Source organism: Chaetodon trifascialis, chromosome 18 (assembly GCF_039877785.1).
Source record: "Chaetodon trifascialis isolate fChaTrf1 chromosome 18, fChaTrf1.hap1, whole genome shotgun sequence".
Classification (NCBI taxonomy): Eukaryota; Metazoa; Chordata; class Actinopteri; order Chaetodontiformes; family Chaetodontidae; genus Chaetodon; species Chaetodon trifascialis.
Window position 1 is genome coordinate 23,126,898 of NC_092073.1, and position 23,103 is coordinate 23,150,000.

Sequence of the window (23,103 nt, forward strand, 5' to 3'; positions counted from 1 at the left end):
ACAAAAACACATTTTCTTCATGTTTTTTCACCTGCCCACCTGAAACCATTCAACACCTGTTAAACAGCATCAATATTACAAATGATGTTAATGTTCCAACATAAACAAACAAACAAACATTTTGATGAGAATCACTGAAATTCATTTTTAATAACTGTGGCCAAGACATGATGACAAGTATATGCTGTAAATCCAAAAAGCAGAAGAGAACAGCAGCAGTTTCCTCTGGTCCAAAAACAAATCCATGAAGAGATTTGACTGTTTTCTAACCGCTCTGAGCTTTACAAAGCAAATGTCTCCTCCTGCTGGCTGATGAAGGCACGACATCAATTATAACCTGATTACTGACAGACAGACAGTCAGATAAGATCATCTCAGGTCATTTGCAGGAGCAGGTGTGTTTAGAAGGATACGTAATGTGTACTGAGATCATGTTTTTATACAACACAACTGTCACACACTAGTTTACACACATCACAGTGAAAGAGATGGTATTTAAACACTGATGGATAAAGTTCAGGATGCAGTTTTTAGTCTCAATCAACAAAATCTGATTTTTCTGGTTTCAAAACACAAATTTTCACTTTCAGTCTTGTCCATCACTAAAGAGACTCTGTTTAACACGTTGTTAGAAACAGTTACAGTTAAATATGAGAACCACAAACTGATCAAAGGCAGTTTTTCTGTTTCTGCATGAAAAGGTTCTTTATTCAAGAGAGTGAACTGTGATTGAAGGAATTCATTTCTTCAACTGACAGAAACCATAGAAGAAGAGGGAGAGCCTCAGATCAACAGAAGGTGGAGCTAATTCTCCAGTCAGTGTCATCAAAGGACGACCAAGAAGTCCAGGTCCAGGTTGGAGGTTCAGGTCCAGGTTGAAGGTTCAGGTCCAGGCTGAAGGTTCAGGTCCAGGCTGAAGGTTCAGGTCCAGGCTGAAGGTTCAGGTCCAGGCTGAAGGTTCAGGTCCAGGTTGAAGGTTCAGGTCCAGGCTGAAGGTTCAGGTCCAGGTTGAAGGTTCAGGTCCAGGTGGAGGAGGTGTGAGAGTGAGGAGCAGAAGGAGTGGAGGAGTCTCAGTGTGTCTGCAGAGACTGTGTAGAAGGACAGAGCAGCAGCAGAGCAGTCCACATACACTGATGATACTCTGTCACATCCACAGGAACACACAGGGAGGATGCTGGACTTGACATTGTGTCTGACAGTGGAGCTGATCTCAGAGCAGTTCACACTGCAGCACTGACAGTCATCTCCACTTGTTGGGATTCCTCTGTCAGTCACTGCTGGATGAAGCTCTCCTCTCCACTCGACCTCCCAGTAACATGGCCCAGTCAGAGCCTCTCCACACACAAGCTGCTGCTGCTGCTGCTTCAACCTCTCTGGATCATCAGGACACAGCTGATCGGCTCTCGACCAATCACCTTTCAGACTTCCTCCATCTGATGAGAGAAGAAGACAGACAACAGAAGTCATCAGTCAGAGTTCACAGAGACTCCTTCATCAGCTGGCAGTCAGTGATGCAGCACATCCAGTATAAAGAGCAGCAGGGACTTCAGTCCTGTTCAGACCACAAGTGGAGCGGCTGTGTAGCGTAGCCAGCTTCCTCTCAGCTCTCATGTTAATGTGTTGGAGTGAACACGCTGAGCTGGAAGCTCTCACACCTGCAGAGACTTTGGCCATCAAGTCTGTTCACTCTGCACATTTCACTCAAGCACACAGTGGAAATAAAGTGCAGAGAGTCCCTGAACGCATCATGACTGCAGAGACAGTTCAGTGATGGATTTACTGTTGTTACCTGTGAACTGCTGCTAAAGTTAAAAGCAGCAGTTTGTGACTTTATTTGCCTTTTGGGAGGCTTCTATCAAAGATATCTGCACAAAGCTCACAGAGCAGACTGAACATCAGCTCTCTCATCATTAAAGTCTGTTTCATTTCTCCTCCACTTGTGACCAAAGTGAAGTCACAGTGTGCGGTCACAGCCTGGAGTACTCTTCTTCATCACTGCAACAAGGTGAGAATTAAACCACTGGAGGTCAGAAAAAAGATCTTCAGCAGGTGATAAGTTGACATGAACTGATCAGTTGTTTAGTGCTGAAATGAGAGAACAAACAGTCTGAGATCAGATTTGATGGTTGGACAGTTTGATGAAGGAGGACCTCTGTCTCTGTACATCTTGGGATGCTGTCAGCTGGAATCCAGCTTTATTTGCTGGAGACGTGAACACAACAACAACAGACGTCTTCACATCAACTCAAACACATGATCACAACGAGCTTCTGGCTCATCTGATTGGCTGACTGTTCTCTCTCTCTCTGTCTTTCTGTCCAATCCTGAAGCCCGTCACCATCCTCCTCTCACAGCTTCACTGAGGAAAGCAGCTGCTGAGAAGGTTGGAGGTTTACAGGAAATACTGGATCTGTGCTTTGATACTAACTGAGTTTAGTAAAACACTGCTGAGACCAGCATGGACTGACTCCAACCCTCTACTGACCTCAGAGTAAGCAGTCCATAGTCTGGACTCTTCATCATATCACACAGAGGCTTCACTGCTGATTCAGGCAGGTTGTTCCAGCTCAGGTCCAGCTCTGTCAGATGGGAGGGGTTGGACTTCAGAGCTGAGGCCAGAGAAGCACAGCTGATCTCTGACAAACTGCAGCAACTCAACCTGAATAAAGAATAAATGATGAAGATTAAAATCCATTTCTAATCCAATCAGATGTGTTCAGGTTGTAAATGTGGAGCTCAACATTACTCTGTCCTCATCAATGAGCTTCTCCCTAAAATGAGCAGAGTGACTTTGTCATTGTGTTATTGTGGATCATCATAATGTCAGCCTTCTACAGACATCATCCAGATGTCAGCACAACATTCATACACCTATTCATGTCAACACACATCAATAACATGCTGCTGATCTCAGTCAAGTCTGGAATTACAGCACAACAAATATGTTGATCCTTTAAACAGCTGCATCTGGAAACATGCTTTCATCTGTGTGTGTGTGTGTGTGTGTGTGTGTGTGTGTGTGTGTGTGTGTGTGTGAAGGATCAATATCAATCATCAGTCATTATTTGTGAAAACACACTGAAATCAACACAAAGCAAAGAAATATTTCTGCTTCATCAAGTAAACTTGATCCATTTCAAACAAATATTACTTCAGAGGATCTTCTGTATCCAGATGTGACCATTTAGCAAAAATCACAAACATTCATTGACTTCAACAACTAACAGTGGACATTTTCTACACTTTCTTTAACAAGCACAAATCTTTGTGACTGCAGACTAAATTTACTTCAACAAACATGAAAACATGAACAAAAGCTCATTTACAACTTTACTGATGTTATGGAAAAACACAAATTAGCTTCACTTGTTAAAAAGACGTGAGATTTACAACAGTAACAGAGAGTCAGTGAACTCACCTCAGAGTCTTCAGTCTACAGTCTGGACTCTCCAGAAAACCACAAAGCAGCTTCACTCCTGAATCCTGCAGCTCGTTGTCTCTCAGGTCCAGCTGTGTCAGATGGGAGGGGTTGGACTTCAGAGCTGAGGCCAGAGAAGCACAGCTGATCTCTGACAAACTGCAGTGACTCAACCTGAATAAAGAATAAATGATGAAGATTAAAATCCATTTCTAATCCAATCAGATGTGTTCAGGCTGTAAATGTGGAGCTCAACATTACTGTTGAGTTGAGCTGCAGGCCACGCCCCTCTCTGCTTGAGTCCATCAGGTGTGGGCGTGTCTCCCAGCCTGAAGGCAGCTGATTGGGTGCAGCAGGTGGAGAGGATCTGGTAATCAGGGGGTTTGGAGGCATTCACTCACAGCACAGTGAGGAGCGAGCAGTGTGTGAGGGAAATGGTTGGAGAGTGTGGACTTGGAAGAAGGAGACTGCAGGAATAAAACTTGGTTCAAAGAAGGAAGAAGGAGCCGCTGAGCTCTCAGTTACGTCCTGTGTCTTTGCAGCGTGCATCGGGTCGAGAGCTGTGGACTCATCGTGTGCTTCAATTCAGGTTCAAACGTAGCGCATGTTTGGGCTCATCATCTGCTCCCTGTGCTAACTGTTGGAGACATCTTTCACTGTTACACTCTGGCTCGTTCATCAGGGTCGCAGCAAGCTGCTCGTGTGGTTACCAGTTACATTACTGGTTATCACTCTGCGCTCCTTACTGCGGATATGTGCTGTGTGTGTTTGTGTCAGTGTGTGTGAGTGTGTTTCAGGGCAGGCTGTGAGGAAGATGAGCAGTCTCATGGATGCATACACATGTGTAGGTGTGTCAGCTTGTCTTGCAGTATGTTACAGTGACTGAGTGACCTCTGTGTGTGCTCGTTGAGCCACTTGTTGGTGCGCTGCTAAAAGTCCTTGTCAAAGTGTTTTGTGTTCTTGCTTTCTCTGTGCTGGCTTGTTTTTCTGATTGTGTGTCTGCATCAAGACGAACAACAAAAATCTGATCACAAAGAAAAGTGACACATTTAATATGATGTGGGCTGAAAGTTCAGTTCATAAGTGGTGTATTTTTGAAAAGACTGGAGCTAAAAGTCATTTGATAAACATGATTTGTGTGTATTTACAGGAGTGAAGAGCTGCTAAAGTTTGTCCGCTTCAAATCATTATTGAACTGCTTTAAAATGCATTTCATTTACTTTGGGTGCTTTAAATATGGATGTTTTCTACTTATTCTGCAGACGAATTTCTAGTAGTTTGAAAATGTTGGATTTTGGGTTATGTTGATGGATTTTGGTTTCTTGGGTTACATTTTTCTTGACCTTCTGTTTGTGTTTGTATTTTAAGGTTTTTCACCTGTTATTGGCCTTGACAACTTTCAAAATGAAAGAAAGAAAGAAAGAAAGAAAGAAAGAAAGAAAGAAAGAAAGAAAGCTGAATCTTGGTCACTGAGTGAATTCCAGTCCAATCTTCTGAAGCAAGCCGCCTTTTCACCATTACTCTGTCCTCATCAATCATCAGTCTGAGAGAAATGCTGTTTAATAATCTGAGAAATTAACTCCCTGGATTCAATCTCAGGTTACAGTCTTGGTGTTGTCCTAAACTCAGATGGAAGCTTCGAGTCTCACATCAACAAGGTGAAGAAAACTTCATTTTCCACCGTAGAAACAGCTAAAGTTCGACCATTTAGAAAGCAGAACGAGGCTGAAAAACTGATTCCTGCCTTTATTTCAAGCTGACTCCATTACTGTGACTCATTATTTAGCAGCCTCCCTAAAAAGCACTGAGAGACTTCAGCTCATTCAAAACTCTGCAGCTCCACTATGAACCAGAACCAGGAGCAGAGAGCTCATTAGTCCAGTTTCAGCTGCTCTGCACTGACTTCCTGCAACATTCAGGACTGCTCTGAAGGTCCTCTTCCTCCTCCTCTTCCTCCTCCTCCTCCTCCTCCTCGTACACAAAGCCCTTCATGGACTGGGACCGAGCTACATGGCTAACTCCCTCCTTTATTATTGGTCTTCATCAACACTGTGATCATCTGCTGCTGCTTTATTGGAGCTTTCCAGCAGCTCAGAGAAAGTTGGGGATGCAGCCTTTGTCCATGAAGCTCCAAAGCTCTGGAACAAACCACCTACAGACATCAGAGAAGCTGCTCACTCAACATTTTGCAAAGAAAGCTAAAAACTGATCTCTTCACTTCAGCATTTCACTCACCAGCTGTTGGTTCCTGATTCAGCTCTGAAGCTTTTCTGCTTTGCCTCATGCTTGTGCTCTGCTGCACTTCTTTTTAAAGCTTTTCAGCCTTCATCCTCATTTTTTCATCCTCATTCTCCTCAATGTTGACCTGTATTTTCTTATTTTATTCTGTGCTTTGATGTCTTTATTCTATTTCCATCCTATTTCTCAGTATAAAGTGGCTTTGATTCTCCATCCACTGTTATGTAAAGCACTCACTTGGTACATGTGATTTCTTTCTTTGAAAACACTTTGAGCTGCAATTCCTGTTTGAAAGCTGCTGTACAAATAAAGTTTATCATTATGATGATGATCATCAACAAGCTTCTCCCTAAAATGAGCAGAGTGACTTTGTCATTGTGTTATTGTGGATCATCATAATGTCAGCCTTCTACAGACATCATCCAGATGTCAGCACAACATTCATACACCTATTCATGTCAACACACATCAATAACATGCTGCTGATCTCAGTCAAGTCTGGAATTACAGCACAACAAATATATTGATCCTTTAAACAGCTGCATCTGGAAACATGCTTTCATCTGTGTGTGTGTGTGTGTGTGTGTGTGTGTGTGTGTGTGTGTGTTGTGAAGGATCAATATCAATCATCAGTCATTATTTGTGCAAACACACTGAAATCAACACAAAGCAAAGAAATATTTCTGCTTCATCAAGTAAACTTGATCCATTTCAAACAAATATTACTTCAGAGGATCTTCTGTATCCAGATGTGACCATTTAGCAAAAATCACAAACATTCATTGACTTCAACAACTAACAGTGGACATTTTCTACACTTTCTTTAACAAGCACAAATCTTTGTGACTGCAGACTAAATTTACTTCAACAAACATGAAAACATGAACAAAAGCTCATTTACAACTTTACTGATGTTATGGAAAAACACAAATTAGCTTCACTTGTTAAAAAGACATGTGAGATTTACAACAGTAACAGAGAGTCAGTGAACTCACCTCAGAGTCTTCAGTCTGCAGTCTGGACTCTCCAGAAAACCACAAAGCAGCTTCACTCCTGAATCCTGCAGGTTGAAGTTGTTGCTCAGGTCCAGCTCTGTCAGATGGGAGGGGTTGGACTTCAGAGCTGAGGCCAGAGAAGCACAGCTGATCTCTGACAACCAGCAGCCCCTCAACCTGAATGAAGAATAAATGATGAAGATTAAAATCCATTTCTAATCCAATCAGATGTGTTCAGCAGTGACGTGCAGTCAGGGGACCTGTCATCATGGAAATATAAAATTAAAAAATAAATTAAATGGTTTTATTTATTCAGTGATTTGTAGCCTACTTTAAAGTTCTTTTCCATTTAACTTCAACATTTTTAGATATTTTTTTCCAAATCGTTGATTCACATTTACCGTTCAAATACTAAGAAGAGACGAGCGGTGAGGCAGCAGCCCGATGAGCCTCGCCAAGGATTGCACAATGACTAACTGTGCTGGCATGCTATGCGGTGAGACCGTATCGCTGTCTCTGCATGTCGCTATTAAAATGTCCGAACACTTTTACCATATAAACTCAATTTCTATAGTTTAGCTGGTGTAGATAATGCACAGTGTTTATTTTTTTAATCAACAGCTGTGTGTGTTTAACGTATTCTTGTGCTGAGCGATCAGAAAACTGCTGCAAAGAGGCACTAGGTGAGGCACGCAGTTCTCCTGCCTCATGGCAGGGGGCGCTGGTGATGGCAGGGATTCTTCTTACGACTCCTCGGCTGTAGAATAGTAGAATTAGTGATGGCAAGCAACGGTAAACAGTTAGCAAGTGTAGCCATCGAGTTATTTTTAGCCCTTGGCCTTATTTAAGATTATATTTCCAAACTGAAAGTAAACCAAAAGTACAGAGAAGAGGAGTTAAACATAAGAATCTAATTAAAATTAGAACAACCTCTGCAATAGTACAACAAGATAGGAGAATTAAATGTGGACTCCTTAACATCAGATCTTTGTCCTCTAAAGCTGTTCTAGTAAATGAGTTAATATCAGACCATAATGTTGATTTATTTTGTCTGACTGAAACCTGGCTGTGTCCTGAAGAGTATGTGAGCCTGAATGAAGCTACTCCTCCGAGCCATATTAATACTCACATTCCTCGAGGCAGCGGCAGAGGAGGTGGAGTTGCAGCCATTTTTGACTCAAGCCTTTTGATCAACCCTAAACCTAAACTCGACTACAACTCATTTGAAAGCCTTGTTCTCACTCTTTCTCATGAGAAATGGAAAACAGTGCAGCCACTTTTATTTGTTGTAGTATACCGCTCTCCTGGTCCTTACTCCGAATTTATAGCTGAGTTCTCGGAGTTTCTATCAGGCTTAGTTCTTGAAGCAGATAAAGTAATTATTGTAGGTGACTTTAATGTCTCCTCCTTGAACTGCCACCTTATCGTGGTGGAGGAGTTTGAGTACCCGAATGATCCTAGAGGCTATGTTGTCCGGGGCTTAATGCCCCTGGTAGGGTCTCCCAAGGCAAACAGGTTCTAGGTGACGGGTCAGACTAAGAGCAGTTCAAGAAGCCCCTTATGAAAGAAATTAAAGCAAGGAAGCGTACGTCGCCCGGATTGGCGTCACCGGGGCCCCGCCCTGGAGCCAGGCCTGGGGTTGGGGCTCGCAGGCGAGCGCCTGGTGGCCGGGTCTTTGCCCACGGGACCCGGCCGGGCACAGCCCGAAGGAGCGACGTGGGCCCGCCTTCCCGTAGGCCCACCACCCGCAGGAAGGATCAGAAGGGGCCGGTGCTATGTGGAATGGGTAGCAGTCGTGGGCGGGGGCCCCGACGACCCAAATCCTGGACAACGACTCTGGCTATGGGGACATGGAATGTCACCTCACTGTGGGGGAAAGAGCCTGAGCTAGTGCGGGAGGTTGAGCGGTACCGGCTAGAGATAGTCGGGCTCACCTCCACGCACAGTCTGGGCTCGGGAACCCAACTCCTTGAGAGAGGCTGGACTCTCTTCTACTCTGGAGTTGCCCGCGGTGAGAGGCGGCGAGCTGGTGTGGGCTTGCTTATAGCCCCCCAGCTCAGCCGCCATGTGTTGGAGTTCTCCCCGCTGAGCGAGAGGGTCGCTTCCCTGCGCCTTCGGGTTGGGGATAGGTCTCTCACTATTGTTTCGGCCTACGGGCCGAACAGTAGCGTAGAGTACCCGGCCTTCTTGGAGTCCCTGGGAGGGGTACTGGAAAGTGCTCCAACCGGGGACTCCATTGTTCTGCTGGGAGACTTCAATGCTCACGTGGGCAGCGACAGTGACACCTGGAGGGGAGTGATTGGGAGGAACGGCCTCCCCGATCTGAACCCGAGTGGTGTTCTGTTATTGGATTTCTGTGCTAGTCACAGTTTGTCCATAACGAACACCATGTTCGAGCATAAGGGTGTCCATCAGTGCACGTGGCACCAGGACACCCTAGGCCGGAGGTCAATGATCGACTTTGTAGTCGTATCATCTGACCTTCGGCGGTATGTCTTGGACACTCGGGTAAAGAGAGGGGCTGAGCTGTCAACTGATCACCACCTGGTGGTGAGTTGGATTCGCTGGCAGGGGAAGAAGCGGGACAGACTTGGCAGACCCAAACGTACCGTGAGGGTCTGTTGGGAACGTCTGGCGGAACCCGCTGTCAGGGAAGTTTTCAACTCCCACCTCCGGGAGAGCTTCAACCAGATCCCGAGGGAGGTTGGAGACATTGAGTCCGAATGGACCATGTTCTCCACTTCCATTGTTGATGCAGCCGTCCATAGCTGTGGCCGTAAAGTCGGCGGTGCCTGTCGTGGCGGCAACCCCCGAACCCGGTGGTGGACACCGGAAGTAAGGGATGCCGTCAAGCTGAAGAAGGAGTCCTATCGGGCCTGGTTGGCTCATAGGACTCCTGAGGCAGCTGATGGGTACCGGCAGACCAAGCGTGCGGCAGCTCGGGCGGTTGTAGAAGCAAAAACTCGGGTCTGGGAGGAGTTCGGGGAGGCCATGGAGGAGGACTACCGGTTGGCCTCGAGGAAATTCTGGCAAACCGTTCGGCGCCTCAGGAGGGGGAAGCAGCTTTCTGTCAACACTGTTTACAGTGGAGGTGGGGAGCTGTTGACCTCGACTGGGGATATTGTCGGGCGGTGGAAGGAATACTTCGAGGATCTCCTCAATCCCTCTGTCATGTCTTCCGTAGAGGAAGCAGAGACTGGGGACTTGGAGGTCGATTCATTCATCACCGGGGCTGAAGTCACTGAGGCAGTTCGCAAGCTCCTCGGTGGCAAAGCGCCGGGGGTGGATGAGATCCGCCCTGAGTACCTCAAGTCTCTGGATGTTGTAGGACTGTCTTGGTTGACACGCCTCTGCAGCATCGCGTGGCAGACGGGGACAGTGCCTCTGGACTGGCAGACTGGGGTGGTGGTCCCTCTTTTTAAAAAGGGGGACCGGAGGGTGTGTTCCAACTATCGGGGGATCACACTCCTCAGCCTCCCTGGTAAAGTCTATTCCAGGGTACTGGAGAGGAGAATCCGGCCGATAGTCGAACCCCGGATTCAAGAGGAACAATGCGGTTTTCGTCCTGGCCGTGGAACACTGGACCAGCTCTATACCCTCCACAGGGTGCTTGAGGGTTCATGGGAGTTTGCCCAAACAGTCCACATGTGCTTCGTGGACTTGGAGAAGGCATTCGACCGTGTCCCTCGCGTCATTCTGTGGGAGGTGCTCCAGGAGTATGGGGTTGGAGGCCCTCTGTTGAGGGCTGTACAGTCCCTGTACAACCGGAGCAGGAGCTTGGTCCGCATTGCCGGCAGTAAGTCGGACCTGTTCCCAGTGCATGTTGGACTCCGGCAGGGCTGCCCTATGTCACCGGTTCTGTTCATCATTTTTATGGACAGGATTTCTAGGCGCAGCCAGGGGCCGGAGGGGGTTCGGCTCGGGGGCCGGCAGATTTCGTCTCTGCTTTTCGCGGATGATGTTGTCTTGTTGGCTTCCTCGAGCCAGGACCTTCAGCATGCGCTGGGGCGGTTCGCAGCCGAGTGTGAAGCAGCTGGGATGAGAGTTAGCACCTCCAAGTCCGAGGCCATGGTTCTCGACCGGAAAAAGGTGGCTTGCTCCCTTCAGGTTGGAGGAGAGTTCCTGCCTCAAGTGGAGGAGTTTAAGTATCTTGGGATCCTGTTCACGAGTGAGGGAAGGATGGAACGTGAGATTGACAGGCGAATCGGTGCAGCGGCTGCAGTAATGCGGTCGCTGTATTGGTCTGTCGTGGTAAAGAAGGAGCTGAGCCGAAAGGCGAAGCTCTCGATTTACCGGTCAATCTACGTTCCTACCCTCACCTATGGTCATGAACTTTGGGTCATGACCGAAAGAACGAGGTCCCGGATACAAGCGGCTGAAATGAGTTTCCTCCGCAGGGTGGCGGAGCGCTCCCTTAGAGATAGGGTGAGGAGCTCTGTCACCCGGGAGGAGCTCAGAGTAGAGTCGCTGCTCCTCCGCATCGAGAGGAGTCAGCTGAGGTGGCTCGGGCATCTCTATCGGATGCCCCCTGGACGCCTCCCTAGGGAGGTGTTCCAGGCATGTCCCACCGGGAGGAGGCCCCGGGGAAGACCCAGGACACGCTGGGGTGACTACGTCACTCGGCTGGCCTGGGAACGCCTCGGGATCCCCCCGGAAGAGTTGGAGGAAGTGTCCGGGGAGAGGGAAGTCTGGGCGTCCCTGCTCAGACTGCTCCCCCCGCAACCCGGCCCCGGATAAGCGGAAGATAATGGATGGATGGATGGATGGACTTTAATGTACATGTCGACGTTGATAATGACAGCCTTAGCACTGCGTTTATCTCAGTATTAGACTCAGTTGGCTTCCGCCAGAATGTACATGAACCGACTCACTGTTTTAACCACACCCTCGACCTTGTTCTGACATATGGCATTGAAATCGAAGACTTAATAGTCTCCTCACAGAATCCTCTTTTATCAGACCATCATTTAATAACTTTCGAATTCATATTGCCAGACTACCAGCCAGTAGGCAAAAATTCTTATACCAGACTCCTGTCTGATAGTGCTGTAGCTAAATTTAAGGATATGATCCCATCAGTATTTAATTCAATGCCATGTCTCAATACAACAGAGGAGTCTTATGCTAACGTTAGTCCCTCCCAGATTGACTTCCTGGTTGATAGTGCTACAGGATCGTTGCGTATGACACTTGACTCTGTTGCTCCCCTAAAAAAGAAGAAAATTAAACATAGGAGGTTAGCTCCATAGTATACTCCTCAAACCCGCAAATTAAAGCAAACTTCACGGAAAATAGAAAGGAAATGGCGTTCTACCAATTTGGAAGAATTTCGGTCCGCCTGGCAAGACAGTCTTAAAATATACAGGAAAGCCCTCCGCAGTGCCAGGGCAGCCTATTACTCTGCACTAATAGAGGAAAATAAGAACAATCCCAGGTTTCTCTTCAGCACTGTAGCCAGGCTGACAGAGAGCCATAATTCTTGTGAACCATGTATTCCTTTAGCTCTGAACAGTAATGACTTCATGAGCTTCTTTAATGATAAAATTCTAACTATTAGAGACAGAATTCATCGCCGTTAACAGGTACTGTTTTGTCTTCAAACGCAGAAATCGTAGAAACTGTTACTCAGTCTGTCGCAGTTTTAGACTGTTTTACTCCTGTTGACCTTCACCAACTAATTTCAATAATTTCATCATCAAAATCATCTACCTGTATTTTAGATCCTATCCCGACTAAGCTGTTTAAAGAAGTATTACCTCTAATTGACTCTTCAGTTTTAGACATGATCAATCTCTCTTTATCAACAGGCTACGTACCACAGTCCTTTAAAGTAGCTGTGATAAAACCGCTACTGAAAAAGCCTACTCTTGATCCAGGGGTTTTAGCCAACTATAGACCGATATCCAACCTTCCCTTTCTCTCAAAAACTCTTGAGAAAGCAGTTGCCAATCAGCTGTGCGACTTTCTAAACAATAATAGTTTATTCGAGGATTTCCAGTCAGGATTTAGAGTGCATCATAGCACAGAGACAGCACTGGTTAAAGTTACAAATGACCTTCTAATTGCATCTGATAAAGGATTTGTCTCTGTACTAGTCTTACTGGATCTTAGTGCTGCATTTGACACCATTGACCATGGCATCCTATTGCAGACACTGGAACATTTCATTGGCATTAAGGGAACTGCGCTAAGCTGGTTTAAATCCTACTTGTCAGATCGCTCTCAGTTTGTACGCGTTAATGACGACTCCTCTGTGCTCACTAAAGTCAGCTATGGAGTTCCGCAGGGTTCTGTGCTTGGACCAATTCTATTCACCTTATATATGCTTCCTTTAGGTAAGATTATCAGGAAGCACTCAATAAATTTTCATTGCTATGCAGATGATACCCAGCTATATTTATCAATGAAACCGGAAGAAACCAGTCAGTTAACTAGACTACAAGCATGTCTTCATGACATAAAGACCTGGATGACCTGCAATTTTCTGATGCTAAACTCGGACAAAATTGAAGTTATAGTAGTAGGCCCTAAACATCTTAGAAGGTCACTTTCTGATGACATAGCAGTTATGGATGGCATTGCGCTGGCCTCCAGCACCACTGTAAAGAATCTGGGAGTTATCTTTGACCAAGACATGTCCTTTCACTCCCATGTAAAACAAATTTCAAGGACTGCCTTTTTTCACCTACGTAATATCGCAAAAATCAGGCATATTTTGTCTCAAAATGATGCAGAAAAACTAGTCCATGCATTCGTAACTTCCAGGCTGGATTATTGCAATTCTTTACTATCAGGCTGCCCAAATTCGCTGCTGAATATTCTCCAGTTGCTCCAGAACGCTGCAGCACGTGTTCTGACAAAAACCAGGAAGCGAGATCATATTTCTCCAATACTCGCCGCTCTGCACTGGCTCCCTGTAAAGTTTAGAATAGAGTTTAAAATTCTCCTCCTTACTTACAAAGCCATAAAAGGCCAGGCACCTTCTTATCTTAAAGAGCTCATAGTACCTTATTGCCCTACTCGAACACTGCGTTCCCAGAATGCATTTCTACTTATGGTTCCTAAAGTCTCCAAAAGCAGAACAGGAGTCAGAGCATTTAGCTATCAAGCTCCTCTCCTGTGGAACCATCTTCCAGTCTTTGTCCGGGAGGCAGACACTGTCTCTACATTTAAGAGTAGGCTTAAAACTTTCCTTTTTGATAAAGCTTATAGTTAGGGCTGGCTCAGGCTGGTCCTGGACCAGCCCCTAGTTATGCTGCTATAGGATTAGACTGTTGGGGGACATCCAAAGATACACCGAGCTCCTCCGTCCTTCTGTCCCTCTCCATCCGCACGCTCTCATGTCCTACCACGGCGTGTTACTAACTTAGCTCCTTCCCCGGAGTCTCTGTGCTTTGTCGTCTTGCAGGTTCCCATGGACAGTGTCTGAATCTGGATTGTGGATTTCAGCTGCGTCTCCTGCCTTGGCCCTGCCTGACATCCACTGCAACTGCTACTGCTGTTATTACATCCACTGTCACTGTTACTGTGACTGCATGTCTGTCTCTCTGTCTCTGTCTCTGTCTCTCTCTCTCTCTCTCTCTGACTGCTTTTCTGTCTGTCTGTCTGTCTGTCTGTCTGTCTGTCTGTCTGTCTGTCTGTCTGTCTGTCTCTTACTCTTCCTCTCTCACCCAACCGGTCGAGGCAGATGGCCGCCCACCCAGAGTCTGGTTCTGCTCGAGGTTTCTGCCTGTTAAGAGGAAGTTTTTCCTCGCCACTGTCGCCAAGTGCTTGCTCATGGGGGAATTGTTGGTTTCTTTGTAGATAAAAGAGCTTGGTCTGTACCAGCTCTATATGGAAAGTGTCCTGAGACAACTTCTGTTGTGATTTGGCGCTATACAAATAAAATTGAATTGAACTGAATTTTCTACACTGGACTTTCAGTCGAAGCAGGAGATCATAATTAAAGGAGGACCGACACCGGAGCTAAAAGGTTTGCTTCAGACTACGGGACAGAAGACCTGCTCTTTTCAGACAGGCTGCAACACACAGAAAGGCTGGTGGCTGATGATCACCATCTTACCTTTACTTGGCAAAGGTAAGATGGTGATCATGTTTTTTCTTACGATCTTTTTTCTATGCTACAGTTTGCATATGGAAAGAATGCTGAGTTGAGCTAGTTGGACAGCAGCAGCTCCCACGCTGGACTGAGAACATGACAGATGATTTCTGGACAATTTCCAGTGGACAATACGAAATCAAGAAGACTTTAGGACAGAAATCATCATTTCCGTCAATATAAAAACTCATGGACTCGTCTCCATCAACACACAGCTGACTGACTGTGAGCTTCATCCTCAATCATCTCTAGAACTGGATCAAATGTGCACTGAGCAAAGTCAGACCATCTTCTCTTCACCTTCAGTGGAACCTGGTGCCTTCTTCTACAAATCTAGACTTTTCTTATTGATGCTCCTGTTTACTGAGGAGTCAGAACACAAAGTGACATCATTTTGTGACTGAAGCATCATCACATGTTGAAGTGTCACCTGTCGCTGGAGACAGATCAGACACGACGCTTCAAACACCTGCATGAGGAAATACGCTGTGTGTGTGTGTGTGTGTGTGCGTGTGTGTGTGTGTGTGTGTGTGTGTGTGTGGCTCCAGGCCATGACAAACAAAGGGAAAGGACAATAACAGGCTGGCAAGTCCATGTTTTATTATAACCCAAACAATAAGCAAGCTTGCAGAGCAAAGAGAACTAAAGCACAACCAAACCACGAAGGTGCAGATGGGGTCAGGATCTGAGAGAGAGAGACAGACGAGAACCTGGGTGTCACCGGTCTGGTCCAACACCCAAGTTTATAGCTCTGCGTTGTGTTGTGGGTGGAAGGAAGGAGACGAAGACGACTTCTGCCTTGCTGAATGGGGAGAATTTATTTTCTGTGCAAAACAAATGCAAAATATCAGCAGAGCAGCTTCTGGTAACTGGTCTTTGACAGCCAACCTTTAAAACACAAGGGAACAAAACACCAACCTGCGTGAAAAACCGCCGCAATGCTCCTTTAGCTTAACTTGAGCTCGCTAACTTAGCATGCCATGGAAAAGTGCTGCACTGATAAAATGAATAAATAAATACGAACTTCAAAATAAATGTACAAGCAGCCAGTAACGTGTGTGACCTGTACCAAGTAAAATCTGTGACCCTCTTTAGCATTTTCGCTCTTTTGACACTTCATAGACACAAACAGCGTAATGCCTACCTCTCCTCACAGCGTCCGAAAACGACTGAGGAGGGTAGCGTGAATTTGCAGGACGTGACGTCGAAAGGTTGAAGGTCACACAGTAAAATACATCATGTCAAAATAAAAGCTCCCCACAATAAAAATACAGAAACAAGAAGAAGCACACACACAAAAAACCCAACAAAGTATGAACAAAACGTAATTTGGTGAAATATATCTTATTATGATTTTATATCCTGTGGGGCACTGAGCCCAGGTGCTCCCAATAACCACAGTCAGGTCCTCCTGGTCGCCACTGCGATCAGCTCCCACCTCAGAGACAGCACAGTCAGTCACAGCACAGACACACAGGAGCCGTCACACCTCCGGGCGCCGCCTGGCGGCAGCCTGTTACAGCAGCTCTCCAGACTCTTGGGAGTTTTTCTTATCTTTCTCTGTTTTCTTGTGTGTCTTTTTTATTCATTTTAGGTCTACGTGTTTGTAAATGTCTGGCGCATCAGAGACATTAAACACGGTAACTCTGGCGCCACTTCTCGATCACTTTTACAACCCGAGCAACTTTCTCTGCGTCTGTGGGTCCGTGAGAGTCAATGGCTCCCATTGCTGACAGTAGGGATCAGCTGCTGCGTAACACAGCTGTGCGGCCGGGGGAGCGACCTGATGTCCCCGCGAGTTAAGGAGGAGGACGTGGGGGTGCCGTGCTGGGACCAAACGTCGCGACAGGAGGAGAGCTTATGTCGTGGAATGTGAAGGCCAAATGAACGATCCACAACAGGCCAGAAATAGTCAAATTCAGCTGTCTGAGAAAAAGTGCTCAAAAAGGATCTGCAGGAGTCAGAGTCCGAGAAGCAAACTTTATTGCCGCGACAACAAAGGAGAACTCCCCCAGAAACACACAAGGTGTAACTCTGAAGAAGCTCTGACTTACAAAGGTCGCCCCCGCCCCTGGGGCATCTTTTCTTTTTTCTAGGCTCTTCTATTTTTTTACACCATTAGGTACTTTTTGGCTGCTGTCTCCTCTCTTCTCCTCTCTATTCCTCTAATTTTACACCATTAGTTTTGACTTTTCATGGGCTCTGTTTTTTTAAAAATAACATAAAATTACAGTTTATTATCGTGAGCATAAGGACATGTCACATAGAGAATGTATTAAAATATAGCAAAGTATATTAAATCATCCCAAACCATTATTCGTTAAAGCACAGTAAATCATAGTTATGATTATAAGACCGTTCAGTTCTTTCATGATTATAACAAATATCAAACATGGATTAAATACAGTAAGGTTATGTAAGGACACGCAGGGTTATATCAGGTCACAATCATCCTGGTCTGAAACTAGTCAGAACCGGCTAGAACCACTGTAGGAACACCTGCGAGGCCATGGAAAGCCCCAAAGATTTATGACACAGGTGCCCTGCCCTCACAATGTTGGCTGCACGGTGTCATTGTTGCACATCATCATCACTGCACAGCAACCTCTCTGCTTATCTTTGCACCATGTCGTCTTGACCTTTTATGTGCGCCTTCTTTACTCAAGCAAGCAAGCAATCAATTTCTACCATCATATCAAGCTCCACAGAGCTGCTACTGCCGACTACCATTAGTTACAGTGTTATACTTGATTCTTCACATGTTGGTTAGAAAAAATTATACTACACTTACAGACCGACTCTCCCGTCCGTCATCATGGGGAACGTAAGATCTCTCCCCAACAACATAGACGAGCTGGCAGCGCTGACGCGACATGAACAGGAATACCAGCGGTGCAGTTTGCTGCTGTTCACAGAGACTTGGCTGGGAACGCAGCACACAGACGCGACTGTGGCGCTGGATGGATTTTCACTCGTTCGAGCCGACCGGACAGAGAAGAGCGGTAAGAGGAAAGGAGGAGGGCTGGCAGTGTTTGTGAAGGATAGATGGTGTAACTCCAGGCACATCACTATCAAAGAGCAGCACTGCTGCCCGGACATTGAGCTGTTGGCTGTTAGTCTGAGGCCATATTATCTGCCGCGGGAGTTCTCACACGCCATAGTGGTGGCTGTGTTTATTCCTCCATCTGCTAACGCCGATGCAGCCCGTGACGTCATCAACAGCGTGGTCAGCAGGCTGCAGACTCAGAAACCACAGGCCCTCTTACTGATCTCTGGGGATTTGAATCATGCCTCTCTGTCCTCCACTCTGCCCAAATTCATCCAGTATGTCACATGTGCCACCAGAGACAATAAAACACTGGACTTATTCTATGCCAACACCAAGGAGGCATACCAATCATCACCCCTCCCTCCTCTGGGAAGAGCTGATCACAACCTGCTTCATCTCCTGTCTGTCTACAAGCCCCTTGTCAACAGGCAACCAGCTGTGTCCCGCACAGTGAAGAGGTGGTCTGACGAGGCTGAAGAGGCTCTGAAGGACTGCTTCGAGACAACCGTGTGGGATATATTCAGTGACTCTCATGAGGAGGACATCGACAGTCTGACAGACAGCATCACGGACTACATAAACTTCTGTGTGGAGAACACTGTACCCACCAGGACTGTACAGTGCCACTCAAACAACAAACCCTGGATTAATCCTGACATTAAGGCTCTTTTAAGGGAGAAGAAGAGGGCCTTCAAGTCAGGAAACAAAGAGGAGCTGTAAACTGTTCAGAGGGAGCTCAGGAGGAAAATCAGGGAGGGGAAGGACAGATACAGGAGGAGAATGGAGGAAGATTAAGATTAAGATTGGGATTAAGATATTACTTTATTAATCACAGCACACACATGCTACTGTACACACGCCATGCTTTTTGTGAAATTATTTTGTCCGCGTTTGACCCATCCTGGTCCATCGTTCCTCCACGGCAGACCAGGAGCGGTGGGCTGCCAGCCGATGCCAGTGCCCGCGCCCGGGGACCCATCCTTTTTCGTCACCGTTGGTCAGGCGGTGATCTGTTTTTAGTGGGGGAGGAAGGAGGAAACCCTGGGTGAACACGGGGAGAACATGCAAACTCCACACAGAAAGGCCCTTTTTTTCCTCAAGCAGCGGGCACTGAAGACATGATGGAGGACACGCCACCAGCGCCCACAGTGGGATTCGAACCGGGGACCTTCTAGCTGTGAGGCGACAGTGTTACCACTTGTGCCACCGTGCTACCAAACAGCTGCAGGAGAACAACACCAGGGGAGTCTGGAGAGGCCTGAAAACCATTTCAGGCCACCAGAAGCCAAACTCCCAGGCAGCTGGGGATTGAAAGTGGGCAGATGAGCTGAACAGCTACTTCTGCAGGTTTGAGGAAGCTTCTGCCCCTCCCCCAGTTTCTGCCCCTCCCCCAGCGACATCAGCCCTGCAGCAGCCCCCCTTTGATCTGCCAGCACTCTGCCCAAGTACCCCACTGACCCCCCCACCACAGTATTCAGCTCACCGCCATCAACGCCACCCCCCACTGCCCCTCCCAGCCCCTCACCCTCATCACAAGACACTCAGCCCTCCTGCTCTAACTTGTCTCTCACACCTCTCCTTGCCCACCTGGTGAGCTCGTCCATGGACCCGTTGCACTTCTCCTACCAGCCTGGCATCGGAGTGGACGATGCCCTCATCTTCCTCCTCCATCGAGCCTTGTCTCACCTGGAGTCACCTGGGAGCTCTGTTCGGGTCCTTTTCCTGGACCTCAGCAGTGCTTTCAACACCATCAGGCCAGCCATCCTGAGGAACAAGCTGGAGCTTTCAGGAGTGGACCAACACCTCACATGCTGGACAGTGGACTACCTCTCCAACCGCCCACAGTATGTGAGGACACGGGACTGTGTGTCAGGGACTGTCCTCTGCAGTGTGGGGGCCCCCCAGGGAGCGGTGCTGGCACCGTTCCTCTTCACCTTCTATACAGCGGACTTTTCCCACCTGTCACCCACCTGCCACCTGCAGAAGTTCTCTGATGACTCTGCCATTGTCGGGACGATGGGTCATACAGAGGACTCATTCAGGACTTTGTGGACTGGTGTCAGCAGAGCCACCTGCTGATCAATGCAGATAAAACCAAGGAGCTGGTTGTGGACTTCCGCCGGCGTCCACACTCTCCCCCATCACCAGTGAACATCCAGGGAAGGGACATTGAGATGGTGACATCTTATAAGTACCTGAGTGTTCATCTGAACAACAAACTGGACTGGACTCATAACACCACTGCACTTTATAAAAAAGAACAGAGCAGACTCTACCTGCTCAGGAGGCTGAGGTCTTTTGGGGTGGGGGGGGGCACTCCTGAAGACCTTCTATGACTCTGTTGTGGCCTCTGCCTTGTTCTATGGTGTAGTCTGCTGGGGGAGCAGCATCACAGCAGCTGACAGGAAGAGGCGGGACAAACTCATCAGGAAGGCCAGCTCTGTCCTGGGATGCCCTCTGGAACAGGTGGAGGAGGTGGGGGAGAGGAGGATGACAGCCAAGCTGTCCTCCATGACAGACAATGACTCCCACCCCCTCCAACACACACTCACTGCACTGAGGAGCTCCATCAGTGACAGGATGCTGCATCCAAAGTGTGTGAAGGAGCGTCGCAGGTCTTTCCTTCCTGCAGCCGTCAGACTACAACAGAAACTGCTCCAAGTAATCTGAACAATAATATGTTTACACTCTGTGCAACAACTGAACTGAACATGTGAAACAATCTGTGCAATAATATGTGCAATACTACTGGTACATAACAGTCTGTAAATACTATTTACATTTTTTTAGGATGACATTTTCTTTCTATCCCACCCTTTTGTATATACTTGTTGTGTTAACTTGCATGCACTTGTTGTCTTTTATCACTCTATCCACTTTATTGGTGCTGCTGTGAAACTGGAATTTCCCCTCGCGGAACAAATAAAGGAATATTGAATTGAATTGAATGTACTGCATAAGTTCCTGTAAAATACTGAGCTCTGAAGGTTCTGGATAAAAAGACATTATTCCTGAAAATGTGTTGAACTTCCTTCATTTTTTATGTGTATTTGTGTCTCACAGGGAACAAAAACTATAAATGTTGATTTAATTTTAGAGGACGTTGAAGCTTAAATCCAACAGTTTCCTTAATAAAACCAACTCAAATGAAGTTCAGACTAAACTCTGAGCCAAACTGTTCAGACTGTTAAACTGTGAAAAACAGCTGTTGTGATTTGTGCTCAGAAAAACGCAGAAAACAAGAGAACTGAAGGAAACTTCAAACATCTGTGATGGATTTAAATTTGGTGGATATCCACTGGACAAGAGTGAAAAACATGAACTGACCTCAGAGTCTTCAGTCTACAGTTTGGACTCTCCAGTCCAGCAGACAGCAGCTTCACTCCTGAATCCTGCAGCTTGTTTCCACTCAGGTCCAGCTCTGTCAGATGGGAGGGGTTGGACTTCAGAGCTGAGGCCACGACTTCACAGTGAGTCTCTGAGAGTTCACAGCCTGAAAGTCTGTGATGACAGAGAAAATAAAAGTTAGAGAATAATAAAATCTGACAGTTTATTAATGTCACAAACAACATTAACATGAGCTGAACATGCTGTCGGTCGCTCAGCCTGAGCTGCTCAGCCATTGGTCACCAGCTTTGTGCTTTGAAGCTCCTCCTGTCAAAGTTTCCTTCAGCAACATAATGAACCACAAATTTCAGCTTCAGACAAAAGTGTCTGCCAAACGACCGTCATGTCAATATGTGTCATATTTTGATTGACAGCTGCTGTGATTTGTGTTGGTTGAACTTTATTAACTGCAGTCATTTGTATTGACCTCAGTCATGTCTGTGTGGATTCTGAGCATCTTTAATACATCTTGTGTCACTTCATCTGCTGTCTGCTATTCTATCTGCTACTGATTGATTGATGTTGTCCACAGCGTACCAACATGTCTGCTGTAATAAGTACTAAAGATTGTATTATTACAGTTTTATTGTAGTAGTTTTATCAGGTGGAGTTCAGCTGGCTGAAGCTCATGTTTTGGAACAAAGACTAAACTGAGCTTGTTGATGATGGAGATCCCTCCACTCAACTCAACCTGCTGAGCTCTCCTTCACTGGCACAATCAACCTGGAGCTCGTCCAGGAGCTGACTGTGTCATGAGCTGCTGTCTGAGTCAATCAGCTGCTCAGCACACAAAGACTGCGGCTGCACATTCAATGAAAATCACAGTGGAAATGTGTGCTGCTGTTTGCTCTGCACATCTTGCCTCTAGTGTTACTGTGGTGACAAGCAAAGTTCATCACTTTGAACATTAAATATCTTTGAAATGAATTCACTGAATAAAAGTTGAAAAGGATTTACAAATCACTGCATTCTGTTTGATTGACATTTCATAAAGCGTTCTGACTTGTTTGGAATCAGGGTAAAACTTTGATAGTGTGAAGTTAACTGTGTAAAGTGTGTATCTTTAACACTGATGGCTTCAGCTTCACGTTGCTCAACAGTGTTGATAATCACATCTGGACTTACAGAGCCTTTCTGCAGTTCCTCACAGCTGGAATCAGTCTCCGTCGTCCCTCCTCTGATGTGTTGTACTTCTTCAGGTCCAACTCATCCAGAACCTCCTCTGACATCTGCAGCATGTAGGCCAGAGCTGAGCAGTGGATCAGAGAGAGTTTCTTCTCTGATCTGTTCTCTGACCTCAGGAACTCTTGGATCTCCTGATGTACTGAGCGGTTGTTCATCTCCATCAGACAGTGGAAGATGTTGATGCTTCTGTCAGGAGAGCTACTGGTCCTCTTCTTCTTCAGGCTGTTGATGACTCTCTGGATGATCTCTGGACTTTTGTCTGTTTTACCCAGCAGACCTCCTAAGAGTCTCTGGTTGGACTCCAGAGAGAGGCCATGAAGGAAGCGAACAAACAGGTCCAGGTGACCATTTTTACTTCTCAGAGATTTCATCATGGCTCCCTTCAGGAAGACATCAAGGGATGAAACAAAGCATTTTTTTCCCAAGAAAGTCCTCAGGATCTCTGAGTTCCTGTTGGTGTAACAGTGGAACATGTAGACTGCAGCCAGGAACTCCTGAATGCTCAGATGAACAAAGCAGTAGACTGTTTTCTGGTAGATCACACACTCTCTTTTGAAGATCTCTGTACAAACTCCTGAGTACACCGAGGCCTCAGTCACATCCAGACCACACTGCTCCAGGTCTTCTTGGTAGAACATGATGTTTCCTTTCTCCAGATGTTCAAACGCCAGCCTCCCCAGCTTCAGGAGAACTTTCCCATCAGCCTCCGTCAGCTCCTGTGGACTCGTCTCAT

The 23,103-nt window shown here is 46.6% G+C and overlaps 1 protein-coding gene and 1 pseudogene across 1 annotated transcript in view; both read right to left on the reverse strand.

Moving 5' to 3' along the window:
- Positions 1-1,967: 1,967 nt before the first annotated feature.
- LOC139346602 (NACHT, LRR and PYD domains-containing protein 12-like) lies at positions 1,968-19,469 on the reverse strand (annotated as a pseudogene).
- A 2,837-nt stretch (positions 19,470-22,306) lies between these two features.
- LOC139346675 (protein NLRC3-like) overlaps positions 22,307-23,103 on the reverse strand; it is an 8,996-nt gene continuing 8,199 nt past the window's right edge. Inside the window, exon 4 of the mRNA XM_070985882.1 lies at positions 22,307-23,103. This exon is cut by the window's right edge and continues 996 nt beyond it. Within this exon, the coding sequence (XP_070841983.1) occupies positions 22,307-23,103 (797 nt within the window).